The sequence below is a fragment of the Sceloporus occidentalis genome, unplaced genomic scaffold, assembly GCF_023333645.1.
Source record: "Sceloporus occidentalis isolate IW3139 unplaced genomic scaffold, rSceOcc1.0.p SCAF_51, whole genome shotgun sequence".
NCBI lineage: Eukaryota > Metazoa > Chordata > Lepidosauria > Squamata > Phrynosomatidae > Sceloporus > Sceloporus occidentalis.
The window spans coordinates 7056792-7083391 of record NW_028317031.1 but is presented as its reverse complement, the minus strand read 5'-3'; the positions used below and the strand labels follow the sequence as shown (position 1 = coordinate 7083391).

The following is a 26600-nucleotide window of genomic DNA, read 5'->3' as shown; positions in this document are numbered from 1 at the left end:
ATACCGACGAGAAGCCTATAGAACAATAACCCGTATTACTAGATTGATTTTGGATTTCAGAATATTATTCCTCTGATCCTCAATATGATGTTTTATGTAGAAAAACACAGTGTCCTTCAGAAGAAAGTCCAAAACGGCCTTTGGTTCAGTATGTAGGATATTCATCAGTCCGTCACAGGAGCCACACCACAAATAATGTTGTTTTTTTTGTATTTTCACAGTAACCTTAATGTCAAAGCACAATTATATATAATAAAAAAACAAAACAAAAAAAAAAAACTGAAACAAAACACAAATCTAGAACACATCATCTAGAATGTCACAAACAACCCCAGGCCTTTCTGGTTTGAATCCAACAACTGGATTGTCTGTGAAGCCGATCCAACTTTTCTCACAATCTCGCAGACACTGGAGAAACTCAAGGCTTCTTCATCTTCTTCACGGACGAGGAACTGGAAGCCGATTCCCTGCGTTTCCTCTGTAGAGAGCGAAATAAGGTAAAAGAAAATGTTATGGATTTATACAAATGATCACAGAAATCAAGAGGAATCGGCAGAAATGTAGTTTGCTACATCCAAAATAATATCAAAAGCGCATTATGTTCATCGGCAAAAGGGCCAAAAAATGTAACAATATTCTAAAAATAATTGTTTGAACTACACCTTTCTTAAGCAAGAATAAAGAATTCCATGGTATAGGACAAAAAAATAAAAGGTCTGCATATATAATTCCCGTGGCTTCACTTTATAGCGGAGTCCTATGTTGTGACATGCAACATTTTCCATACATTTTTATCCCATTACAGCGTTTAGATATCAAACTAGTTATTGTTATAATGTTCTTTTTTTACCCTGGTAACAAAGTACATCAAATGGCATCTGCCCCCCAACCCAACCTTAAAGAGCAGTATATATTTAGACATATCGGTTACGCAAATCCCTGCTTAAAACCTCTGAAACAGCAAAGCCGCAAAGTTGTAGTTTTGTAATTGAGGTTAATTAAGTAAAGAAAAAGCGTATTTTATATATATATTCCCAGTTCTAAAGTACTTTTTGAGCAGCAGAGTTTCAGGCGTTGCTCTTAAAAATCCTGCCCTTGTTTTCTGCAAGTCATGGAAGGATTTTCTTTAAGCTTTTTAGCGACAAGCAGCACGACATTAATTTCCTTCTGGTGGATCGCATGGGTCTCATTTGCATAATAAGATGATGGCATTTGCATGCGAATGGGCGAACCTTCAAAACTTTGCTGTTTATACCTGGAATTCTGTTTACTCAACTAATCAAAGAAGTTTACTTATAAAGTATTCGGGATTCACGTTTGCTGCTCAATTAATAATATTTTTTTAACTTATTACGATAGCAATAACCTCTTTCATTAATAAAGTCTGCTGATCAGAGTGTCTGACGTGCAGAGGTGATGCAGCTGCCACCGCACGTGGGAGAAGGTCATCATTCCCCAACACCATCCCTGCTAGGGGCAAGAGGCAGCGCACCCCCTCGGCTTGTTTCTATATAGCTTTTATGGTGTATACTCAACATATACACACTAACGTATAATAGTTTGGGTCCCTTACAAATGTTCTTTTTGAAAAAAAAAAAGCAAATTTTGTCCATTGACATGAAATGGATCAGAAAATCAGTGTTAATGTTGTAAGTGACTATTGTAGCTGAAAACACATGATTTTTAGTGGAATCTCTTCATAGGCGTACAGAGGCCCTTTAAACACTCCCATCACTCCCATCACTCCTGTGTTCCAATGGCAGGTTGTGTTCGCTAATCCAAGTTTACGTTTAAAAGGCTAATTGATCGTTAGAAACCCTTCTTGCAATTATGTTACAGCTAGAAATGTCCTTGTTTTCATGAGTGACCCCAAACTTTTGAACGTTCGTGCCTATATTCCAACACACACTGTAAAGGTAAGAGATGATGGCGGTTTTGTAGGTTTATTTCAATATAAATGCTTTCGTAATAATACTACAAATGCTTGATTGTGATCTCGTCTCAAAACTCAGAAGAGAACGCGTTTCTTTATAAGACGGCAATTACGGCCACTGGGACAGTCGGTCTCTCGGCAGAGCGTCCTCATGAACGCGGTCTCTGCAGCCCCTGTTACAAGAAAGTACAGCCGGTAAAGCACGTCCTTCCTCCCGCCGCGACGACGTTAACTGCACCTCGTCTACGCGCCTTAAAATCTTTTCGTTACAGAAGCCGGGCAGCCCCCCCGCCGCAGAGAATCATCACCAGCAAACGGAAAAGATTCTAATAGCTTACCTGGGCGGCCTTTCCTTTCAAACTTCCAGCACTTATTTACATGACAAATATATTCCCAGCATCCCGCGGAAATAAAACCTCGTAGCTGGGAATTGGTATTATTCGATTAACCCTTTGGGCATCAGCAGGCGAGCCATGTGCCGCGCAGACTACACTGACAGCTGTCATTGACATTTAAATTCCTAAACAGGATCCGTTTTCTCATACAAAGGAAGGCGGCTAACAGGCAGGAGCCGGGACGAGAACGTAATGGATCACTGTCTTTAATTATGTGTATAAATGGCCATTCTTCATTGCCTTCCACTCATTAAGCGGCTAAAACAAAGGAATCGCGCGTCACAGCGTGAACGAGACTCAAGTGTTTGCTAATATTCATAAGACGGACGACATTAAAGGATATGGTTCATTTTTCAAATGTGTCAGATGATCAAATTTATATATCGCCGGGGCCTTCGACTTCGCGAGAGCCCCCCCCCCCCCCCCCGGCAAGACGTTTACATTACTTTTTAACCCGTCACCTGCCAGGAGATTGGAGGAGTTGGTCCTACGTCATAGCGACAATCATTCAACAATGTTCAACGTAAAAAAAAAATGTATAAACATTAAATGTGATTTTTTTTTTTTTTTTTTTTATTATTAAACAAGGCCCTCGTACTGTCTGTTAATAAATATATATATATATTACACACACACAAAATCACAGTAAAATGATTATATCTATACACACATTTTGTCTCTTTATTCATACAATCTTACTCCTTTCGGAAATGAAAGATTTTTTTCCCATTTGATGTTAACAATGTAACTCGTAGGTTTCAAATCAGCTCAGAAAGCAGGGAGTCAGCGGGAGTGCAGCCGAAGAAAGCTTAAAAGTCATCTAATTCTGACTCGGAGCCTCAGACTTCATAGACTGGAGGTCTCTTTCTTTTGCCCATTAGTGGGCTGACTTCTGAGAACGGAACAAAGGCCTGTGGTGTGAGGCATTCTGGGACAGCCAACTCATTAGAGATGGATGACTGCAGTACGAGTTTAGGGAATCAAAAGCCGTTCTATTCTGGAGTAGCTGGCCGAACTTCGGCATGGAACTAATTTGCTCCAAGTTGGGCTTCGTCTCTGCAAGACCTTAAGTCTCCCTCATGGGGTCACTCGGGCTCAGGGGAATTTAGTTGGAGCTGAGGCGGTGGCAACAGGTACATATTTTACATTTTACCCCCAAATAACACCCCATGTAACAAAGGAGAGATTAGGTTATTGAGTTAAAAGGGAATGGGATCCATAGAATAAATGGCACAAAGACAGGAGCCACAGGCATCCATAACTGGGGATATGAAACCGCTAATGAGCCAGAAAGTCTCAGTGTGACCCGTTAAATCAGCTTCTATTAAAATTTCAACCAAAATTTACCATTATGTAGAGTACACAAAGGCTCCCAGCGGTGGGCTCAAAGAAGAATGGACTCGAGTGTATCAAGAATCAATGCTATTTACTATTCAGGGCCAGTTAATCATTACACAGAAAATCACAAGTTTATTGGCAACCATTTGGGCTCACCGACTTCACTGCGCGCTTTCAAGGGCCCATCCTGGCAAGTATCTTCGGCAAGAAGCGTCGAGTTGGCCCTACATCAGCCACGATGCGGCCCGGTAGTCAAAGTCCAAAACCAGGCCTGGATTTAGCTAAAGAGATCTAATCCGTTCCTATGACTTTGTTTGGGCCGCTCATGCCGGCACATGCAGAATTGTTATGGCCCTCGAGGCCCGGATTTTGGTACCCTTGCCCTGTCCTATGCGGGGAGACTCCTTGGAAGAGATCCCATTGATTTAACTAAGGTATTATATAGGGCCGGCTTGGCCCTTCTTGCGGGAGCTCGCTTCAGTTTACCTTTTTATAATGAACAGTGAAGTCAGAGAATTGGTTTCGATTAGCCGTAACAGCCCACAAACACACCAGGTTAGTGAATACAACCTCAAGAACAGTACCTATAATGCAACGGGAGTCACAGACGTGAAAAAGCCACACAAAAGAACAAAAGAAATGCTGCTACGAGCGCATGTGAAGCCCCCAAACTAATGCCGGCCTGTTTGGCTTCAGAAGAACCCCAAGCAGCGGTAGAAGGAAAAAAGGACAAGCGGAGAGCGAGATGCCAGCGTCCCTCCGGCCATTTGTGGGTTTTCTGTTCCAAGGTAGTGTAAAACGGTCACAGTGTGAATGCGCCTGACCTTTTGTCTTGAACTAATCTAATTGTGTCGTCTTTGTGTAATCAGCCGGTAAAGGTCAGCGCTGTATTTAACATGGGTCCTCCTTTAGGTAATGAATTTGCCTTGCAGTAAATTAACTTGATTATACTTCTTTGAAATATGTCAAAGACCAGGTGATGTTAACCATGAGAGCGCCGCGCTGCTTCATGCTTGTATCGCACTCCTGATTCCCCGCATCGCTTAGGTTATATCTCCCAGACCTAATTACAGGGAAGACAACCGGAGTGGCCAGATCTGGGAAAATATACTTAAATATCATTGTTTCGAAGATGGGCCTCCCAGTAGGGGTGGTATTGCACAATGAGGAAGAAGAAACAGTTATGTTGGCAAAGGGCAACATATAGAACCTGCGTGAAACGTTTATGTCAGAATAATACATAATTCATGGTTGCATGAACAGTAGGTGGTTTTGGGGTCTACAGCAGTGTTACGCAAATCACAAGCCGAAGCATTAGCCTTTGAGGGCTTGGGGGTACAGCCTGCATGCCCCCAATTATTCTGTATTAAATCACTATGAGCCCCTGTGCCTCAGCCTCAGGTCTAAAAGCGCAGGGGCCTTGATATTTTAACATTGGGCAGATAGAACATACCCACCACGGAGCTATTCTTGTTGTAATGGAAACTCGTGTGATGTTTTTACACGCTGGGGCAGTCTGGGATAAATAATAACAGCGCTCCTGTGATGGCGTTATTCATTCCGCAAGTTCTTATCAACCCTTTAAAACCTGTCCACAAGCTAATTCCATGCTGGTGGCGGTTTCCCAATTTTACCCTCTCTATGATCAAGGTCCTCGTTACAGAGGCTCGAAGCACAACATCAAACTTTAAAACGGACCAGAAAATAATAACGATTCACCCGATCAGGGAGATTTTAAAGATTAAACAGATTACAGTGGGAAATAAATTACAAAATGATGTCACCGGTTCTCATCGATATTTTGCAGAAATAAAGCGATGATGTACAAGGCTTTAGGAATTAACATGCAAATGGATTCAGCTCTGCTACAGAGAAATCCTTGCATCGATCACATGGTGTGTGACGGGTCGTCGGAGTCACGGGACAAACGTTTCCGGCGTAAACCTTTGCCACGGTCGATACGGGGTGAGCGCCCATTCGCCCCGTACTAAAATAAAAGTCCTTCCCCAGACTTGCGCAACACAAATACCAGGTTCTCGTGTCAAGAGCGGGGAACAAGAATCTTATAGTAAGCTCATTTGTAGTTATCTCGGCGTAACTAAACCCATTTTTGTAAGAATTGTATGAAAAAAAAATGCAGTGAATATTTTTTCTTTTTCTTTCAAGGGGCTCCTTAAAGCCAAGCCAAGCCAACGATGACCAACCCCACAAGTCCAGATTAACGTCTGTCCCTCTGCGGCCGACAGATAAAGTGCTTTCAATCTCCGGCTAAATCGCAGCACATTCTGCATTTCTTTTTAAAGTAAGAAGAACATTATCGAGCTTCTACATCCGAGTAGACGTACAGGTATCGTGTATCTAAATACGGGAAGCGGCTCAGGCAGATGCCAGCAAGCTGCGGATTATTTTTTTAAATGGCATTATTGGCAGGGAGGTCAGATGACCGGGTATATAACGTGTTACTGGGGTATCACAATGTGTTACTGGGGTATAATGTGTGGTCTATGAGTTAGAGGTTCCTGTGTTAAGGTTGCAGGTGACAGAATACTGTCTTTGGAATCACTACAAGGAGTCTACTATTTCAATGTATGCTAATATAATAAATAAATAAAATAACCGCAGTGATCAAAAATAAGGAAACAAAAACAATGTACAGGTTTGTGTTTTTAAAAAAAAATAAATGGGAATAGTCAATGAATTCATTTGTTATAAATTCTATATTTCTGATATCCCCGCTTCCCTCCCTAGTAACATCCTATGGGGTTTCAATTAGAAATCATATTATATCATTTGCGGCCTAAACATCTTTTCGCCTTTACGCTCTGTACATGTACATACATTCGTACATACGCAGTCATTTGACGCTCTTGTCTGACCGATGTCACGGAAGGTTTCCTGCGGGGTTGCTCCATGATGTAAATATCATTTTTTATTTTATTTTTACTGATCGGGTGAAAATAGCCGAGCATGGCTCTCTTTATCCTATATTTCCAAAACACCGTAATTTCTCTACAATGTAACTGTAAGTAGCAATATTTGTACAACGAACTACAATTTTCCTTATAAAACAATAAAATACAAAAAAAACCCACAATTTGGTTACTGGGTTTTTTTTCTTCTTCTGTGTATTGTTTCTTAAACCGATCACTCATCGACTTACCGAATTAGGTGTCAATGGAGCTCCAACAACGTCTATGATGGGATCTTTTGCTTCTGTTTTAATCTCTTCCGTACCGAGGACGGTCTGGCTGTCACCCACAGACCCGTCCACACTGGCGGCTGTGCCGGTGCTACCCGTTTTGGACAGCGCTTCAAAGCGATGGCGCAGCATTTGAAGTTCGTATTCACAGTTGGAGAAAGCCTGCTTCAGCTCGTACAACAGCACCAGATCACTCCTCAGCTCATTAAACATCTGTACAATCTCTTCGGTTGGCATTGGGTTCAAATCTATGGGAGGGAAAGAACGAGAAGGAATCGTGGATCAGACATGCCTAATTACCTCTGATTTCTAACGGAACACACAGATAGCAGACTGTGTTTAAACTAAAGTCTTAAGCTACTCTTAAAAAGCTTGAGAGGTTTGTTTTATATATAAATCAGAAGGTGGGGAGCTGCTGCTGTGGATGAACTACAACTCCCATAATCCTCCAGTGCATATGGATTCTTTGGCAAATCTGTCTGGTGGAGGATTATCAGATGATTATCAGTAAATGATTAGTGAATCATCCCTCGGACAGAACCCGCGAGACATCAGTCACTTTCTCCGCAGGTTATAAGAGAGAGGTTATGAGAAAGCACCACAAATACTTCATTTCATTCGATGTGCGATACCGTTTCTTACAGCTGGGCAATAATTAATTAGATGGGACTAAGCAGAAGAACCTGAACGACCTTCGCCCAGCTGTCCTGTTTACACAAGGACTCAATTAGGATGGATGGAGCACAAAAAAGGCCAAAAATAGTGCATATTTTCTCCAAAAAATACCAATTTAATCAACCAAAAAGGGCGACGTAGGCGTATTGCATGGTAGTTCTTTTATTCCTAAATACTCCTTTAAACATTAGCTTTTCCTGCCTGAATTAGGTTAAAAAAGCCCTATGCATCTTTTATATGCGTTCAAGAACCGTTTTTTTTTAAAAAACACAAAGATGTTATTTTAAAATCTCTATGTACAACCGTTATCAAACATCCTCTGTATTAGTGGAAGAATAAAAAATATGTAGCCCGTTGGGACTACAAAAGAGCTCTCTGTGTGCATTTTCCTCCTTCTCGTCCCCCTTCCCCACTTCAGATGCCCCCTTTTTTATTTTTTTTTTCCATACTCACCTACTCCCAGTTCCGTTAGCATCTGATCCAGGGCTTTAATCTTCTTCTGTCCAACTGAGCTCGGCAGTTTCATCTGCAAACACAAAGGTAAAAAGAGAGCCACACAGCTCTCGGTTAGCCTTCGCTCACAGATTCACAGTTCAAAAGGTAGATAGATCTCTTTTTTTGTTTTGTTACATTGTACAGAAAGGGGAACCGTAGAGTAAAAAAAAAAAAACAAAAAAAAAAAGAGGAAAAAAAGAGATAGGGGGGAAAAAAAAGGAGAAAAGAGAAAAAAAGTTGACGACACCAGGGGCTCGTATTTTATCTGGAAGGGTTTGTGCGAATCTCATTGAAAAGATGCCGCAATCCATTTGGTTTTGCAGTTCTCCGCTGTAACCAAACGACTAAGAAAGAGGAGAAGGATAAAGTTCACCTTTTCTGTTTTCATAAAACAACTTCCTGCGGAGGGAGGAAGATGAAAAGGTTTAAGCTATAGCATGTAATGTGAAATGCCCCGTTTGATTTCTTGTTCCTATTTAGCTGGGTTTTTAAATCCTTCTGGGCCAAAATGTTCTTCACTTCTATTGTTTTTTTTTTCTCCTTCTTCTTTTTAACCGGAGGAGCCCCAGAGCAGTAGGGATTCATTTAGCGGGTGATATAACAAAGAGCCGAGAAGTAAGTCGGCGCACAGAAGTGTGGCCGAAAACCCACAAAAGAAAGGACCAAGGAGTTAGCCGGCAGAGCAGAAAGCAGCAGGAGCCAGACGAGGAAAGTGGGGCGAAGCGAATTACGAGTACTCATTAAAAAAAAAAAATAAGACTTTAGAAAGAATAAGAGAAAAAAAAAAACCCCAGCATCGTTTAACGGGGACTTGTTACCTATTGAATTTCATCGCAAAGATCACAGGTAACGGCGCAGCTTAAATTTTCACATCATCACAAGACCGCGGTCGACCGAGCCTCGGATTCAGCTTCCTCGCCTTTTCGCAGCGACTTACTGGCCTTTTGATTTAAACGAAATTCAGCGGACTAACTCCGTGCGAATAATTATCAGGAGCCCGTGCGAGGGACGTAAGTGGCCACTAACCGGGCGGTAGGTCATGGGGATTTTTATTTTTTAATACTCGTGGGTTTATATTTCACTTGAGGCGTTCAATAGGAAGCGGAACTCGTGCTACAAGGTGGAGAATGTAGAGCACTGAGTATCGCAAAGGTTTAAATCTACACGAGAGATGCGCCTGTAAAACCCTCACTCTAAAACTATACAAAAAAAAATAAAAAAATGGTTGGCCCCGTTACCGCCAGAAAGCACCAAATCCTCGTGGAGGTCTGAGGGAGCCTTCGTATGAAGAAAATCGCACTAAAAAACATGAGAAACGCTGGCAACATTCATCCTAGGACAGCCAAGCGGCTACAAACATATTTGGTAGGCAATACACACACACAGTGCACGAAAGCCCATGAAAGGATCACAGAAAGGATCTAGTTGGGGTAGAAAGGCAGAGTAATGCGGTCACCCTGGTGGCTATGTATGGAACTGCAACAAAACAAACACACAACATTGTAAAGGCAGAGCGTCCCAAGACGGCAATTGCCCCCACCCCTTGTCATTCCTCCCCACGTGGAGGTAACAGGTAATCCAGCGAGAATTACAGCCACCAGAATAATACCCCCGGGGGCTCGGATATGATTTCAATTGATTTGGTCCTTAGCAATCATATTTATGTCAACAAAGGACCCAGCGATACTCTGGAGAGCCAGCTATGTGTAGATCTTCGATGTAAAACATAGATTATTCTCAAAGAAGTGGAAACCCCCCCCACCCTAATCACGTTTCTAGTGGGCTTCGCTCTCTGCCCTGTAAATATAATCAATTAATCTTTCCACTAATTTTTCTTCTTTTTTTGCACACTGCCCTCTCTTCCGCGCGGAAAGACTTCATTGGGTCCCGGGAAGCAGAGTATATTTTAATTTTACCATCATTAAGAAAAATGTTATGATTTATGTGGCTGCTGTCGGACTAATATCTTTAAAATTTAGCCGGGGATGGCGATTCATCTTAAAGAGTGATGAAGGTTGATTGCTCTCCATGCAAAATGTATTAAAAGTAAATGAGGAGTCTATTACTCACAGAGCGCTCATAATCTGTTAGGTAAGCTCCGTTAGCTAAACACATTTAGAAGCGTCGTTACAGGACGGCGGACCGAGGTGGCCAGCGGGGTGGTGGTAGGAGGGAATAATTAACTCCTCGGGTCCTGTAACATCAACCGAGACCCCCAAGCCTAGAGAATGCTGCGAAAACACGGCGCCTCTGCACCAAAATCAACAATACAAAAAAAACACTTTTATTACCTAAATTTAAAAGCAACAAAGTATGTACACGTAAGAAATCGAGTGGTTTATTTACGCTACCATTCAAAAGTTTGGGGTCAAATTTTGCCCATTAAAATAACGTGAAATGGATGCGGAAAAACAGCAGACGGGGTTAATGTTTTAAAATGATTACTGTAGCTGGAAATGGCTGATTTTTAATGGAATCTCTTCATAGGCTTACAGAGGCCGTTTATCACTCCCATCACTCCCGTATCACTCCTAATGGCACGTTGTGTTCATAATCCAAGTTTAAGTTTCAAAGGCTAATTGCCCATTAGGGAAATTTCTAGCTGTAACATAATTGTCAAAAAGGTTTTCTTTTTTCCACGAAAACAACCAATTGAACCCAAACCGTTGTCTAGCTTCACATTGGAGCATTAATCAGAGGGATACAAGGACCCAACCTCTGTAATCCTAATAATGTTTGTTGGAGTCAGTGAGGTGGAATGTTCAAACTAGGGATATATCCACTAGTCTTTGGATGTTTTATTTGTAAATTACTATTTTTTCACTTGAAATATATATATATATGTAATTTTAAGTGAAAAAATTGTAATTTACAAACATGACATCCACACATACAGACATATACACATTTTCTTTTTCTTCTATATTAGCAAAATGTTTAGTAAAAAGATTACTTTATTGGGTTGCGTACACAAATAATTTCTGAACAGATATTAAAAAGCCGCACTAAATAATTGGTGAACATTACTTTTGAAAAGTATTTTAGAGATAACCTCGCCTGCGTTTGTCATACCCGTCCTGAGGTTTACGGACAGGCCCTGCTACGCAAACTAAAATTACTAAAATACACGAAGATTCCTTACTTTCAAAATGGACCAAAAATGTCCAGACCTTTACTTTAATCTTGTGCATATTTGTGCCGAATACCCCCCCCCCCAAAGTAATCTGAAATATGTATATTTGTACTCTACAAAATGAACGGGGTTTTAGCCAAATTTGTTTCAGCAAGATTTTTATTAAAGAGCCGTCTTTATGCGTTCCGTTCGATTAATCTCCTTGTGTCGTGTGCTTTTTTTTGGCCTTGGCGTATAGTTTGATGAGTAGTAACGTGTGATCTTCAGACACGGCTCCTCAAAAAAATCAGAGCGTAAGCATTTTACACGGGTGTCACTGTAGCCGTCTACAACCGCGTCTTGTCTCTAGGAAGCCGTTATACGCGTCTCTTCTTGGCTGGTGATTCTCTGGCAGAAGATATCCTGACAAGTCTCTGTAGGCTTCTTAATTGACCAAAGACAGCTCCGCCAACTATAATAATTCCATCACCTGTACTCTCACTATATTTTTAGGGACGTTCCTTGCCATGGAGCTGGTAAACCGTAACTTTTGCTACAGAAATTGATTAGCTGGCTCCCCCCCCCCCCCCCCTTGTACTTGTTTTTTTTTTTTGTTTTTTTTTTAAGGTTAATATATTTTGGACGGCATCCAACCCTTGCCATCTTTTCCCCACAGTCCTCTAGGGGAGTCTAACTCACACGCATAATTACACAGACGTCTCTTTTGATTTAGGGACTACGGTTCCCCTGGCCTTGCAATAAACAACTCCTTAAACTGCATGAACTGCGCACACATGGGAGACATTGGAACACGCGAAGACGTTGCTTAATTAAGAGGGGGGGGGATGGATTCCTCAACATTGATATTAGCAACAGAGGTGCGCGAGAATAATAAGTTGAATAAGATAAAGTTGCTGGCGGTGTAGGGTTTATTTAATGCTACTGAGTCCAGAAAGGGTAGCATCCACTGGTTTTTGGGATGTGGTGTTCACCAACTACCACTTAAACATAAATCTACTGAGGATTGCCCCATAGGGTGACGTCCTTCGTCAAGAAACAAAATTAGCAACATTTTGCCCATTTTCGTTGGGGAGAATAGATGGGTGGGATGGTTCTCATCTGCCGTCACTTTCTAGGTTTACCCAAAAGTGACATTTTACACACATATGGGATTACATATAATCAAAGAGTACATTTAAGGTCATCCCGAAGTACAAAGAATGTTAAGCTTTTGGTGGGAGAAGATCAGGAGATCTTTTGTGGGCCCGAAGCTGGGATATTTTTGAAGCCTCATCTCCACCAAAAGTAATACAGGTTGAGTATTCCTTATACGAAATATGCCCCCCCCCCCCATATAACGGATATTCATGCCTGGGGGGGGGGCAGGAAGTGTCTGATCTCTCCTGTAGTCCGTAGAGCCTTTCCGTCTCCTCTTCGGCTTCTCTCGTGTGACGCTGTGAGCTGCGCAAGTGGAGAACATACACTCCTTCCCCAGCACACCAGATCCCCCTATCTGGGGCATAAATATTAGGGATTCCATCACACTATATGGCACTATGTCCAAGTACCCCAAGTTAGGTGAGTTATCTATGTTTTTCACGGCTATATTGCTTGCCAAGGAGCTGACTCAGTGGGACTGCTTTGCGTTTTAACCCAAATGAGACTCTCAAGCAATTTAAAGCCCTCTCTGGACACCATTAACGAGGCAGGTAAGGTTGCTCAACCCTAAGGTTTGCTCAGGACCTGCAAATACTAACAATTTGTATTCTATCGGAATGTTACCACCACATTTGGGCATTAATAAGCGAACAAAGATTTATATCAGTTTATCTCTCACAGATGCCCACAGTGCAATCAATAAAGAAAGAAAGAAAAATAAAGATTACTTATCTAAAGTAATTGCATCTATCATGCTAAAAAAATATCAGAGATATGTTGTGGTTTAAAAAGGAAAATTGTGTCTCCTAACAAAGTAAACAGAACGCAGTATTGATTAGTAAAGGAGAGAATAGTTACTTTGTTAAGAGCATGAGGAGAATGGACAGTAACGCAATCAAAAAGGAAAAAGTGTATCAAAATACCATATATATACACCGATCAGCCATAACATTACGACCACCGGCCTAATATTGCTAAAACAGCCCTGACCTTCGAGGCATGGACTCTGCTAGTCCTCTGAAGGTGTGCTGTCATATCTGACACCAAGACGTTAGCAGCAGGTCCTTCTAGTCCTGTAAGTTGCGAGATGAGGACTCCATGGATCGGACTTGTTTGTCCAGCACGGATCCGGGGAATTCGGAGGTCAAGTCAACACCTTGAACTCATCGTGTTCCTCAAACCATTCCTGAACCATTTTTGCTTTGTGGCAGGGAGCGTTATCCTGCTGAAAGAGGCCATCAGGGAATACCGTGTCCATGAAAGGGTGTACATGGTCTGCAACAATGTTTGGGTAGGTGGTATGTGTCAAAGTAACATCCACATGAATGGCAGGACCCAAAATTTCCCAGCAGAACATCGCACAAAGCATCACACTGCCTCCACCGGCTTCTTCCCGTAGTGCATCCGGGTGCCGCGTGTTCTCCGGGTAAGCGACGCACCCGGCCATCCATGTGATGTAAAAGAAAACGTGATTAATCAGACCAGCCACCTTCTTCCATTGCTCCGTGGTCCAAGTTCTTATGCTCACGTGCCCATTGTAGGTGCCTCTTGGCAATGGACAGGGGTCAGCGCAGGCTCCCTGGCTGATCTGTGGCTACGAGGTCCCATACGCAACAAACTGCGATGCTCTGCGTGTTCTGACCCCTCTCTATCAAAACCAGCAGTAACCTTTTTTATCAATTTGAGCTACAGCAGCTCGTCTGTTGGATGTGAACATACAGGCCGGCCTTCGCCCCCTCAGCACGTGCATCAATGAGCCTTGGCCACCCATGATCATGTCTCTGATTCACCGCTTTTCCTTCCTTGGACCACTTTTGATAGGTACTGACCACTGCAGCCCGGGAACACCCAACAAGAGCTGCAGTTTTGGAGATGCTCGGACCCAGTCGTCGGGCATTGATGTTGGGCGAGACGCCCGGCACGCAATCTCTGTTCCAGTTTATCCCAAAGGTGTTCGCTGGGCTTAAGGTCAGGGCTCTGTGCGGCCGATCAAGTTCCTCCACACCAGGCTCGTCCAACCGTGTTGGAAGCAGAGCATTGTTGGTATGGTGAAGGGGATAGCCTTCCCAGAAGAGTGAAAGCTGTTATAGTTGCAAATGGGGGACCCACTACATATTAATGTCTGTATTTAGAGTGCAATGTTATAAAACTCCCCGTTTTAAAAATAATCTAGTTACCATATACACATGGTGGATTTTACAAGCAGAACAATTAAATGTCAAGGGTTCTTAAAACTCTCTGGTTGGGAATGGTGGGCTTTGTAGTTTTTTGCCCTTTAACCCCTTAAGGACAATGGGCGGTCCCTAAACCCATTGAAAACAATGCATTTTGAGCCCATACATGGCTTTGACATTAAGGGGTTAATGCAGAATGCCAAACAAAAAATAAAACAGAAACACCTTAACTCAACAATTAGGGTAACTGATAAATATTAACCAAGGTTCATACCAGGTACTAATGTTTAGAGCTCCTATAAAACACTAGATTTCAGCACATAAATCAATAACTAAGATCATCCCTCCCTCAGTTAGTGGATGAAACTGTCATCTTTCAAGATCAAAACTGTTCCTTTGTGGAATAAAACGTGATGCGAAGGCGAAGGGGCTCTACTCATGCAATCCTTGATGACTGCACAAGTAAGAATTATCAGTAAATTCCAAACTAAGTCACTAAATTGCTAACATCAGGACACCAACATTGTATCAAACTCAGATCCCCTCATTACCAGACTCTTTACTCACAGAAAGCAGGAGGATATGGCCAAGCGGCACCCATTACCTCGCGCGCATCTAGCGGTGTTCATCATTAATTAGGCAATGTCCGTTCAAAAATAAATAAATTAACAACTACCGGTCTAACACCGTCTCTCTTCCAAATACTTTCACCTTCCCAGAATACACCAGCTATGCCTGTCTTTGTCAGAAAGATACAAATCATCCCTTATTCTTGTGAATGGATGTAATTTTGAGCTACTGAACTAGATCTAACTATTCTCCTGTTCTACCTACTTCATTACACCAAGCCTCAGTTCTGCCGTTCTGTTTGCTGTCGTACTGTGAAGAGACTTAAAGAGACACCCCAGCCAACAAATGCACTTTAATGCACATGATAGAGTAACGGTCCCTTTAAATACAGGACTGAGACCAGGAATTATCAGTGACCAGCGACCTGCTTACCAGCTATGCACGGATCTCTAACGCTGCAAACCGACAAGCTTCCCCTTTCTGGCCGACACCTGGTTACTTCTGACCACTTAAACGGCAAATGTAAGGGTTAATCCCGACATGAAAAATCGTGCTGTTAATGTAACCCAGCAAGTAAAGAGGTTCTAGTTCACTGGAGGACGTGACAGCCACCTTCCCCAGAAGCAACAGAAAAATCCATGATATAGGACACCAACACTGGCTGAGCATGGTGGGAGCTGTAGTCCAACAGAGAATCTATGTCATTGTATAATAACTCTCAAAAATGCCATAACGCTACTCTAATAATGAGTTACAGATATGAAAAAAGGGTGCCTGTTGTGAACTGCTTTGTTGTTACATTGGAAAGAAAACAGACTGGGAGAACCCGAAACCTCGCCCTCGCAAACCAGAGCATTAGGACGGGCACAAAAAAAATAAATTCTAAACCCATGCCATGAACACGACTTACCCTCTGACTGCGCAACGTTACACCCGCAGACTTGAAATCAGGAAACCGTATCCCAGCGGTCTCTGGTACGGCCTGGAAATTATATAACGAAACAAAAAACAACACAGTTAATAAACCAAAAGTAAAAAAAGGACACCAAAGGAATTTCAATTGTTTCAGAGTGAGATAAAAACGAAACATGTGAGGATTCACAATAGGCCAACAATTTATGCCATCACATTCTACACTGTTAAAAATAAAATAATATTTTGACTTAAAACTGGTAATAACCAACAGATTGATCAGGGACACACAAAATAGGCTAATTACAAACTTAGCAGACAAAGTCCAATCGGGCAGTGGTAAAACACACTAAATATTACCCTTGTATTTGCGTCCAATGTAATGATGGCTTCACGTTTTGAAACGTCAATGTGTTTGTTCGCTGACGAGCTACCATCGTGACCGGTCCCTTACAGCCCTGGGACGAATTGGAGGCTCTCCTGAGTGATGGGGGGACTTAAATCTCAATACGATTCCATGGAGCCTCATTTATTTAATCCGAACACAAGCCCCGCATAAAAACATCAGAGTTTTAAGTCTGGAGTAATCACAATATGCAGGTTGGCGATGATTTTTCTATGCCAAGTAACGCACACGTCTTGGATTGGCGTGGAGAACAAATCTTGACAGTAACAAGTGTCATTATTGGGAAATTAAAAATATATATATATCTCCAGTTCCTCAACAAGTTTTAACTCCCTACCTTGAAACAGTACTAGGTGACACTCCGACTCTATTGCACTCATGACAAAGTATCGCTCTCGCACGGCGTTACACGCTGTAATGAACCAAGGTTGTCAAACATCACTTGGAGTATCGCATTCTCCGGCAAATCATAATCCCATGTTCCCGTGGAAATCGGCATGTCATGACATTATATATATTACTGCAATGGCGCAGCGTGTTATGAACATGCCTTTAAAGCAGTATGGGGTAAAGGTACGTCCTAGCCGGAGTGTGAACTACGGATCGCTGCGAGAAGCGCTAATTTTAGGAACAAAAGGGCCAAATGATTTTGTGAAAACGTATAGGATGATTGTGCGGATTATGCCATGAAAAGCACATGAACAATAATCACTAATCACACACAAGTAATGATGTAAACATGTTATGTATAGGAGAGGAGAAAGGCAGAGACGGCTGTAGGCATGACAGATCATGAAATAAAGTTTCTGAATGTGTTGGATGCTCTTGCTTAATAGCATCATGATAATAGGGTAGAATAAGGGACTGCGTGGTAATGTGACAGCAGGAAGCTTAAAATATAGATAAAAATAGGAAAAAATATAATAGAAAAGAGAAAAAAAGGGTTTGATGGCTACACTATTTTGCCTTTTGTATTCTATTACCTAGAAAACGTTCAGATCCCCGATTCTCTTGTTAAGGGTACGATCTGCATATATTGGGGGTTGGTTTTATCTCTACATTTCTTTGCAACCCCAATGTTTGTTCTTCTGAGGAGCTGAGTCCCATTACAACCAGTACAACAGTAAATATCCGAGTTGCGCTATACCGTATTTGCTCGATTATAAGACGACCCTGATTATAAGACGACCCCCCAAATCTTAATATTAATTTAGGAAAAAAAGAAAAAGCCTGAATATAAGACGACCCTATAGGAAAAAAGTTTTACCAGTAAATTTTAATTCATTTAAACACTTTTTTTAATAAAAGCTATGCTTGAGAAAAATATTTTGGTTTTATTTCCTTCTATTTTCCAACCTGCCTCCTAGTTATGCACATCTGCCCCAGAAGTGCCTTATACCCCCTATATGCCACTGTGCCCCATGATATGCCTTTTAACCCTCTAAATGCCACAGTGCCCCATAATATGCCTTTTAACCCTATATGCCACTGTGCCCCATGATATGCCTTTTAACCCTATATGCCACTCTGGCACTTAGAGGATTAAAAGGCATATTATGGCATATAGGGAGGTTTAAGGCATTTCAGGAGGCAGAGTGGCATTAAAGGGGTTAAAAAGCATTTCACAGAGCACTCTGCCTCCAGAAATGCCTTACACCCCCCATTTAACACTCCCCCTCCCTCTTCCAAACTTACCGGTGCTTCTGAGTTGGGGGGGCGCATAACACAGGAGGATCCAGGTCCCCTGCATCTGAGCCCCCGGTGCTTAGTCCGGGCTGCATGTAGAGCTCTACGCGATATAATCGCGTAGAGCTCTACACGATACAATCGCGTAGAGCTCTACACGCTGCCCGGACTAAGCACCGGGGACTCAGATGCACCGGTAAGTTGGGTCGGGGGTTAACACAGGAGGATCCAGGTCCCCTGCATCTGGGTCCCCAGTGCTTAGTCCGGGAAGCGTGTAGAGCTCTACGCGATTGTATCGTGTAGAGCTCTACACGCAGCCCGGACTAAGCACCGGGGACTCAGAAGCACCGGTAAGTTGGGGGGGGGGTTAACATAGGAGGATCCAGGTCCTCTGCATCGCTGCGGGGGATCTGGATCTTAGTCTCATAATCAGACCTATTTGAGGTCTGATTATAAGACGACCCTGATTATAAGACGAGGGGTATTTTTCAGAGCATTTGCTCTGGAAAAAACCTCGTCTTATAATCGAGCAAATACGGTATTCATATTTCGTGCTTTCCTAGGACAGCTTGATGTCTTATAACTCGGGAAACGTCTTGCAAAGTTCTGTCTCTAAGCAGCCTATCGTTACTCAGCTCGACGGCTGTTTGATCACGACTATTAAACAGCAAGAAAAGCAGCTCTGGGGAGACGCAGCGTCCTTGCTATTGATTCAAGGTTTCCCGATGACCCCCTGAGCGTAAACAGACCGATGAGAAAGGTAACTTTGCATGCAGCCGACACAAGGGTGGGCTGACACCTGTCATTGGTTTTACGCAGGACCCATCAGCATGAAATCGTATCTATATACCTAGGAGGTGTTAATGCTAGTTAATTGCAAAAACAAATAAATACAATTAAAACGTGGTTAGACGGAAGGCCACACACAATTTACATTTTCTCCTACAAACACTATGTTTTTTTCTTGTTATCAGTATATATCGGTTTACAATTTCACAAAGAAGGGCACATGCTGCATGTAAAAAGTCCTAAATACGATTTAAAAGGAACGGATTATTTTTCATAATCCTAATTTTTACACCATATTAATCATGTGGTTTTCCATTACCATTTTTATTTTTTTATTGTGCTGTACTTAGGAGCCATCGTGTTTAATAAAGCAGCGCTGTCCTAAGGATATTTGTGATTATACGTTTATTGAAGGACTACACAGTTGTTCTCAGATGCTTGTATTAGATAAATCATGTGAGTTTTGTTATTTTGGAGAGAAAATAGGGGATAACTGGCAGCTTTCTCCTTAAGCGGATAGCAGGATTCCTATGCAATCTTCACTGAGGGATCATGGGTAATACAGGGACATTTTCATGAAAAACCCTGACAATACCTTTTACGTGAATATTTAGATAAAGATAATATTAAGACACGTGAAATATGTTTTAGTACTGGCTTCAGTTACAGTTTTATCTTGAATGTGAAGGTTCTCCTTTACAAATTGCTTTGAATTGTACATTTGTGAAATCCTGAGAATTTCAGAATGTCCAGCATCATTCCCCTTATATTTTGTCAAATCGTGTCAGATTCTTAGTAAATATTTATTTTTGGGATGTGACGCTGATAGCAGAAAGAAATATCACACAAGGACTTTAGTAACGATATTGTCCAGGGCTAAACCGTAAAGTCCTACACTGTCCCTGTTGAAATCACGGGTCTTCTTAACATGGTTTTATTCAGAAACTGGCTGCTAACATTTTCGATGTGCTCATGAAGCATGCGACGGCATTGTGTGTGAACTCCCAGAAGCCGTATGCGTAACTTTATCTTGAGGGTTGCACTTACAGGTTTCTCAGTTTCCTTTTTCTGCGGCAACTTCTTTTTGGTGGCTTTCCGTTCTGCTCGGCGGAGCTCCGTGGTGGTATCGGCCGCGGTGATGAGTTTCTGCAGGTCCTGGGCTTTCTTTTCCCGTTCCTTCTTTCTGCTCTCGATTTTCCGCAGTTCCTGGATAAGATACTCTTCTTCTGACACCTGCAGGCGGAAAGAGAATTATCCAGAGAAACAGACTGGATGGCCGAAGCATGCTAATGCTTCCATCTAGTGGACACGAAACAGCACTTTATTCTTACCCCCTTCCCTACAAATTCAGCGTCTCATTTTTGTATGGGAGCTTTCACATTCTGAAACTCTGAAAGTTTCCTGGTTCCAACTCCATTCCTTTAATATTACCCACATTAAAAGGAACTTTAACCAAACGTTTAGTGCCGCAGGTGATTCGACTGTAACGTAAATGAATAGTAAAAAAAACAATGACATTTATTGCACAGCAATGATGTCATCAAATCGGACAGATACAATTAAATTTAATAATGGAATCAGTGGGGGGCATCTATAGAAGATGGTAATTGGTAGCTTGCGACAAAATTTCCTTTGATAAACAAAAGAAAAAAAATCAGCAGCTCTATGACATGTATGCATATACCAACAACTGTCCCGTTATATTACATAATGAATTAGTGTCCAGGCTGTATATTAAGTGAGAAAGTGGTCTGAATAGGAGGCGGAATATTTGGCTACACATGGTTAGGCCCCCGGTGTGAAAGCCAGCTTAGGAACCAATTTCACAGAGGCAAAGGAGCTCTGAGGGCATAACACGTACACTTTAAAGAAGACCGTGAGGTATGATGGGTGTAGAATAGTGAGATCACCTTCCTGATCTGTATACTCCTTCTTGCTTTACAGCGTGAGATCAGGAACGGCACCAGTGAGAAAAGCAGTGAAAAAACACAAACTTCAAACCTAAGAGAGTTCACATAACTTTGAACTTCAGTTTTCTACGTGGAATCGTAGAAGCGGGGTCATGAGGCACGATGAGCAAATGGAAAACACTTATAACATCTACTTAAAAAGGAACAGAAAGCTTGGGAATCTTTCAGTATCCGGGGTTCTTTCGTTCTATCAGATTTGTGAAAACAATCTATCTACTTCCTATACCATGAAAGGGTTATTCTTGCCCTGCGGACAAACGTCGGAACAAGTTTATGTTAACGTGCATATTAGGTATATGTGTCTAACTGGATTGTGCTAAAACACAGAACGTTTCACTCTGATTAGCGAAGGTGTATGGGGTAAGGGAATTCATTATTATGTTGAGCAGAATATTTTTTCTTTCCTCAAGCCGTACAAACCGTATTAAGCTTTGGAGATAACGCGAGTTGGAATGTCTTTTAGTTTGTACATTGTAAGGATTTATTTACATGTTGACACTTTAACCACTGGTCAGATAATTACTGAGATCAGAAACAGAATTCTATAACAAATTTTAGTCATCAGAGAACTTTCTTAGTCGCAGCAATGATTTTTTATAGAACTTATAATTTCCTGCAGGACGTGAAGTTTCTACTCTACACTCAAAGTAAACTTCTATGCACAAAAAACACCAAATTAGGTATTTATTACAAATGCCTAATAGCGCAGGGCCACTTGGCACATCTCAACCTCCCAAGTATTTCACCTTGAGCATTAAAAGCAGAGCTCCTGAGACAGGTTATCTATGACGTTATTTGCGACTCAACACAGTAAAGCATGGCTTGAGATTCTCCAAAGTTTCAAAGAATCTCCCACACTTTTAAACACCTGACACAGATCCTAAAAACAAGGGGTTAGGGGATAATTATATTGGTAAAGACAAATTTTAACATAGGCATAGAACACACCTGTTCAGGCGTCCTGCTGTATAATCTCTCCAGCTGCTCCTTCCTCCTCCTCTCGTGTCCAGCGTCAAACACAGGTATTTTAAGATCAGTCCCTGGAGTAGCTCGAATATTTGCCAGCTTGGCATATATGCTATAGTAACGGTCTTTCAGATCTTCAGCCGATCTTTTCTGTAAAAGAAAACAAATCTCATTGAGCAACTTGGGCAATAAAGCCCTGCTGAACATGTAATTTGTGTCCAATCATTTGACACATGCCCTAATATATTTAGTAGGATTATATATTTATTTAGATTAAAAAAAAAAAAAAATAGCCCCGCACTCCTACCTAAAGATAAAAAAGGTGACAAATACTAGATTCCTAGTTCAAAAAACATGGCGCCCGGTGCTTGGCGGATAGCAAAGTAACAATAATCTAGAAGTAGTGAAGCCAGCACTCACGGTCTTCAATAATGCTTCATTTTATTTGCAAGATGCCAAGATGTCAAGTGGACTGAAACGTTGACATCTTGGCATCTTGCAAATAAAAATGAAGCATTATTGAAGACCGTGAGTGCTGGCTTCACTACTTTTAGATTATATATATATAATCTATATATATCTATATAGATATATATATCTATATTGATATACACACACAACAGGGTAAAAAGATGACAGCAAAAAAAATCCTTCGTTGTTCAATGAAGCCTTGTTACAAATTTGTTAAACAGAACATTTTGGTTTTTCCCACTTTTGCATAATTTTTACTTTGTTTACATTGTAGATCTTGCGTGTATAATAGGACATTTTTTGTGTGTAAATAAACTGTTACAATGCATTACCATTTTAATACATAGTATGCTTTTAAGAGTGAATAACTTGATGTTGAATGTCTGACCTTGAACTGTTGGTGATCATACCGATCGTGGATGACAATGAAGCGAAGGTCAAAACGCCGACAAAGGTCAAATAGATGGTCTGTCTCAGCTTTAGTCCAACCGTCGTCATGTAAGTACATTTGATACTCCTGTTCTGAATATACCGGGACCTGTACTGTCTATTAATGAAAGGGTAAGAGAATGGTGAAAAAATAAAAAAAATAAAAGAACTTTGAAGGCAGAATTACATATGTTCTGCAATCGAAATTAGTGTATTGGTTTTTTTTTGTTTTAAGATAGTTATAGTTTGTAGATAATATATAATATATTCAGACAGCTGCCTAATTCTAGCTCTGCTAAACTCATTATACTAGACATACATCCAGACTCCTTATCGTAATGCCTTGTGATAAACAATAGAACAGTTCAGTCCTAATCATCGAGCAAGACACCCTGACTAATGAAAGCCTATAGTGGAACGGACTTCATGAGCAGTGCCATTAAAAATCAGTTCAGGGTGGTATTTGAGCGGGGAAAAAATCACACAAAATATCACATGGCTGACAACAATGGCCGTCGCCCGGTCGGCTGATTATGGGGGTTTGTTTAAACTTAATGAAACAGAATCAGCTCTTCACCGCTAAACTACATTACTGCATACGGCGCTATAGTTAATTCTTCAATGTACACAGGACGTTTACCCGTTATAGTCAAAGCATCGCATCCTCATATAAGAATAGCAAGTTGTCCTTAACGCGTGTTAAGGATAGAAGGTTTTTTCATTAATGGTTAAAGAATGTTTTCAGATGGCAAATCTCATCAAACAGACTATGTCTCTGTGTGATGTACACAGACTCTGTGACCTTGCCTGATTCTCAGTCGCTACCATTGAAAGAAAAAAAATTAATTGATTAGGAAGTAAAAACTACACCTCTCACAGCAAACATCTCACACCCCCCGTGAGCCCACAGAACATACATATTCAGTGCAAGCATCTGTGTTTGTTCCACTCACAGCTTAAGAACTGCAGCAAGACTCCTCGGAGCCCTGAACTGTCACATGTGTGGATATGTTTCATTTCATCCCCTGGAGGGGGTGCAAGATTAGAATCCTCGAAGAAGGGAGGGTAACTAGTGGGGGGTTTCAGATATTTGGCTGACTATGGATAGCACCTGTCAGAAAGTTTGTGAGTGGAAGGCAGCCGGAGTACTAAATGCATCGGCTTAACCGCTGGATGAAATACCAGGGTGGGAAAAAAAACTTTTTTTTTTAAAGGGACATAAAGTAAATATCTAGATTTTCTTTGCCCTCTGTGGTCCCTTTGTATCGCCAATGATCAGCGGCAAGGAAGAGTTCCCACTGGAATTAAATGGAGTAATTTCTGGTTGGGTACATAGGGGGTCTTGTTAAATCTAAATCTGACTTGTGTTGAATATATCACGTGGTCACAGGCAGCAGGAGTTGTGTTGAGTTTACAACCCCCCCCCCAACAATACCCTCAAGTAGCAACCTACAGAAGCCATCCACCTTACCCACCTGCAAGATCAACACAGAGTTCTCCATATCGCCCTCGCTACAGTCAGCTCACCCTCATCCACACAGTCCTCTCCTACTGTCCCACTTTCCCCTCAACCACCAAACAGATTGTTAGTTCAAACGAGCAGGGCCATCTTCTCCTTCTTTACTATTATGATTAAATGTGTTTTTACTTTACGTTCACTATTTTCACTGCCGTCTATTGTAACAGCTTTACGGAATCTGCTGGCGCCTTATGAATAATAAATGTATAGGAATATGATGTAATGATATGATGGTGGGTATGTCCCTATTAAACGGATTTGCATACAGTATATTTTTGTTTGATCCACCAAGCATGAAACCACCGTATCCCACCATTTCTTTTCTCAACCAACCTGGGCATTGATCTGAATCAAGAGGTGTGCTACCAGCAACTTGACAAGACTAAAACCATAAATCTGATTAGCTGTCTGGATAGACATGATGCAATACCATTTTATGGATCATGAAAACTATTTCCAATGATCAAATATTATACACAGTACAAATATAAAAGATCAGATTCAGATTTTATGGCTTTCATACCCCCATGTGCTCAATCAGGTGCCGTGTAAATTATAGCATGTACCAGGAGCAACTATGAGAATGGATCTGTAATTTCCCAAATCCTAATTTTGTAGTTTTGTATGTGTGCATCTACAGTAAGAAAATGAAAACATCCAGCTTGTCACAAGATCTTCACGATTACCATCAGCCATTAAGATCCGGTCCCGGACCAGCCTTCTATTCGAGGGGGTAATAAAAATAGTCACGACCTTAGCTGATAGATACCCATAAAGGGTTATGTACAAAAACTAAACTCAGCGTTTTTTTTTCTCTCTAGTATCTTTTAAACACTGCTTGTGCATTATATACTAGATGTTATTGTATTGTTGAAGAAACACAGAAATCATGCCTTATGAAACATAATAAATTATCAAAGCTTTAAGCATGTATTCTCCATAACAGAAAATTAGATTGGAGTGACAGGTCTCAGACTTAATAGTGTTATTCTGATAACAATGTGAATAATCAATTCCAAGGTAAAAATTATAACAGAGAATTAGGATGGACTAAAATTACCTTGTTAAACCTGGCAAAGGGATAATCTTTTCCCTCCTCCGATGCCCGCCGCCAGTGATAGAATATGGCCCCGTCCTTCCTAGCAGGGTTAGTGAAAGGCATCCACTTCCAGGGACGCACTTTCTTACAGCCCAGCTTTGCCTTCACTGTGCGGTAACCTTGGGTCGTGTCGCTTGGCAGTAGAGGGGGAGCATCTCTGCAGCAAGACACAAAGAACGTACGCTGAACACAGACCAGTAGGTGCAAAATCAGAGATATCCTGTATGTACTGCACCTGAATTGTTATATTAAAGTTGCCAAACACAGCTATACTATTCATGTGAAAGCCCCATACAATCAGACAATATAAACAAAATAACACTGTCTCTAAATATATAGATGCATGGAGACCAAATAAGTTCTAAGACCTACACCCATTAAAAAGAACACAAAAAAGAAAGCATACTTTAATTTAAAAATTTAAAAATCCCTCTCTTGGTGCAGCTCCGGTGAGAACGACCAATAGGGAAATGTTAAAAACTCGCTGGTTGCAGGGAAATAGTATAGTTCTGACAAAGACACGCCGTCACACACACTAACACACCCTAAAATACTTAGATACACACAACTCACTCATCTTGTGAGGCCTCAGGCTGTCTTCAATGCTAGTACGGTGGGGTCACCCATGATATTACATGACCCCGTAAATATCAGAATCAATTTCTCAGTTGTTGGTATGCAAGGTACAAAGAAATTTTACCGCCTGCCACAACGATCTCCGCTTACTTTTTGTCTGAGTAGAGGAGAGCGTACACTTCTCGATGCATCCCTTCTGGTCTTTTAAAAGTCAGAGTTTCGGATGATTTCTTAGATTTTTTCTGCAAGGTAAACAAGTTTGTTTAAAGTAATGATGATAATTAATACTTTCCATCATACCTTATACTACCAGAGACAAAAAAGAAACAGTATACTAGGTGGCATTGTAATATTTCAATAACGGATACTTGAGTGGTTGATCAAATACGGTAACAAATGATGACAATTCCAGGAACTTCACCTTATCTGCATTTATTATGTCTTTTTTACTGATGATTCCAGTGCTCTCCGAATCACCTCCCCCCAGCTCCAAAATATCACGAACATCTGCTCCGGTAGTCATGGCTACGCCTGTAAATAAAAATTAGAATTTGTCAGCAAACATGTGATATTTGGCTCCAACCAAGCCACTCTTTCTGCCCACTTATGTTCAGGATAGCCTTATAACTATTGCGTCCACTCTTAAATTCCCGCATTGTGTTAAAAGAAAATACATCCCAGGTGTTAAAATTGTTGACATCTCTCTTAAGATTGGAAGAAAGGAGCTT

The 26600-nt window shown here is 41.3% G+C and overlaps 1 protein-coding gene across 2 annotated transcripts; it reads right to left on the bottom strand.

Moving 5' to 3' along the window:
• Positions 1-418: 418 nt before the first annotated feature.
• On the bottom strand, positions 419-26395 carry LOC149288551 (DNA methyltransferase 1-associated protein 1-like). 2 transcript variants are annotated; one of them, XM_089491796.1, is made up of 11 exons: positions 26294-26395; positions 26023-26114; positions 25258-25453; positions 22638-22796; positions 21761-21928; positions 19890-20075; positions 15960-16031; positions 7994-8066; positions 6827-7113; positions 1316-1323; positions 419-476 (listed from the first exon to the last, which is right to left on the bottom strand). In XM_089491796.1, exons 1-11 carry the CDS (start codon positions 26393-26395, stop codon positions 419-421), a joined length of 1401 nt encoding a protein of 466 aa, XP_089347922.1. The 2 variants fall into 2 exon arrangements, with proteins under 2 accessions (XP_089347922.1, XP_089347923.1); XM_089491797.1 differs by lacking the exon at positions 1316-1323 and having other exon boundaries at positions 419-478.
• Between the last annotated feature and the right edge of the window lie 205 nt (positions 26396-26600).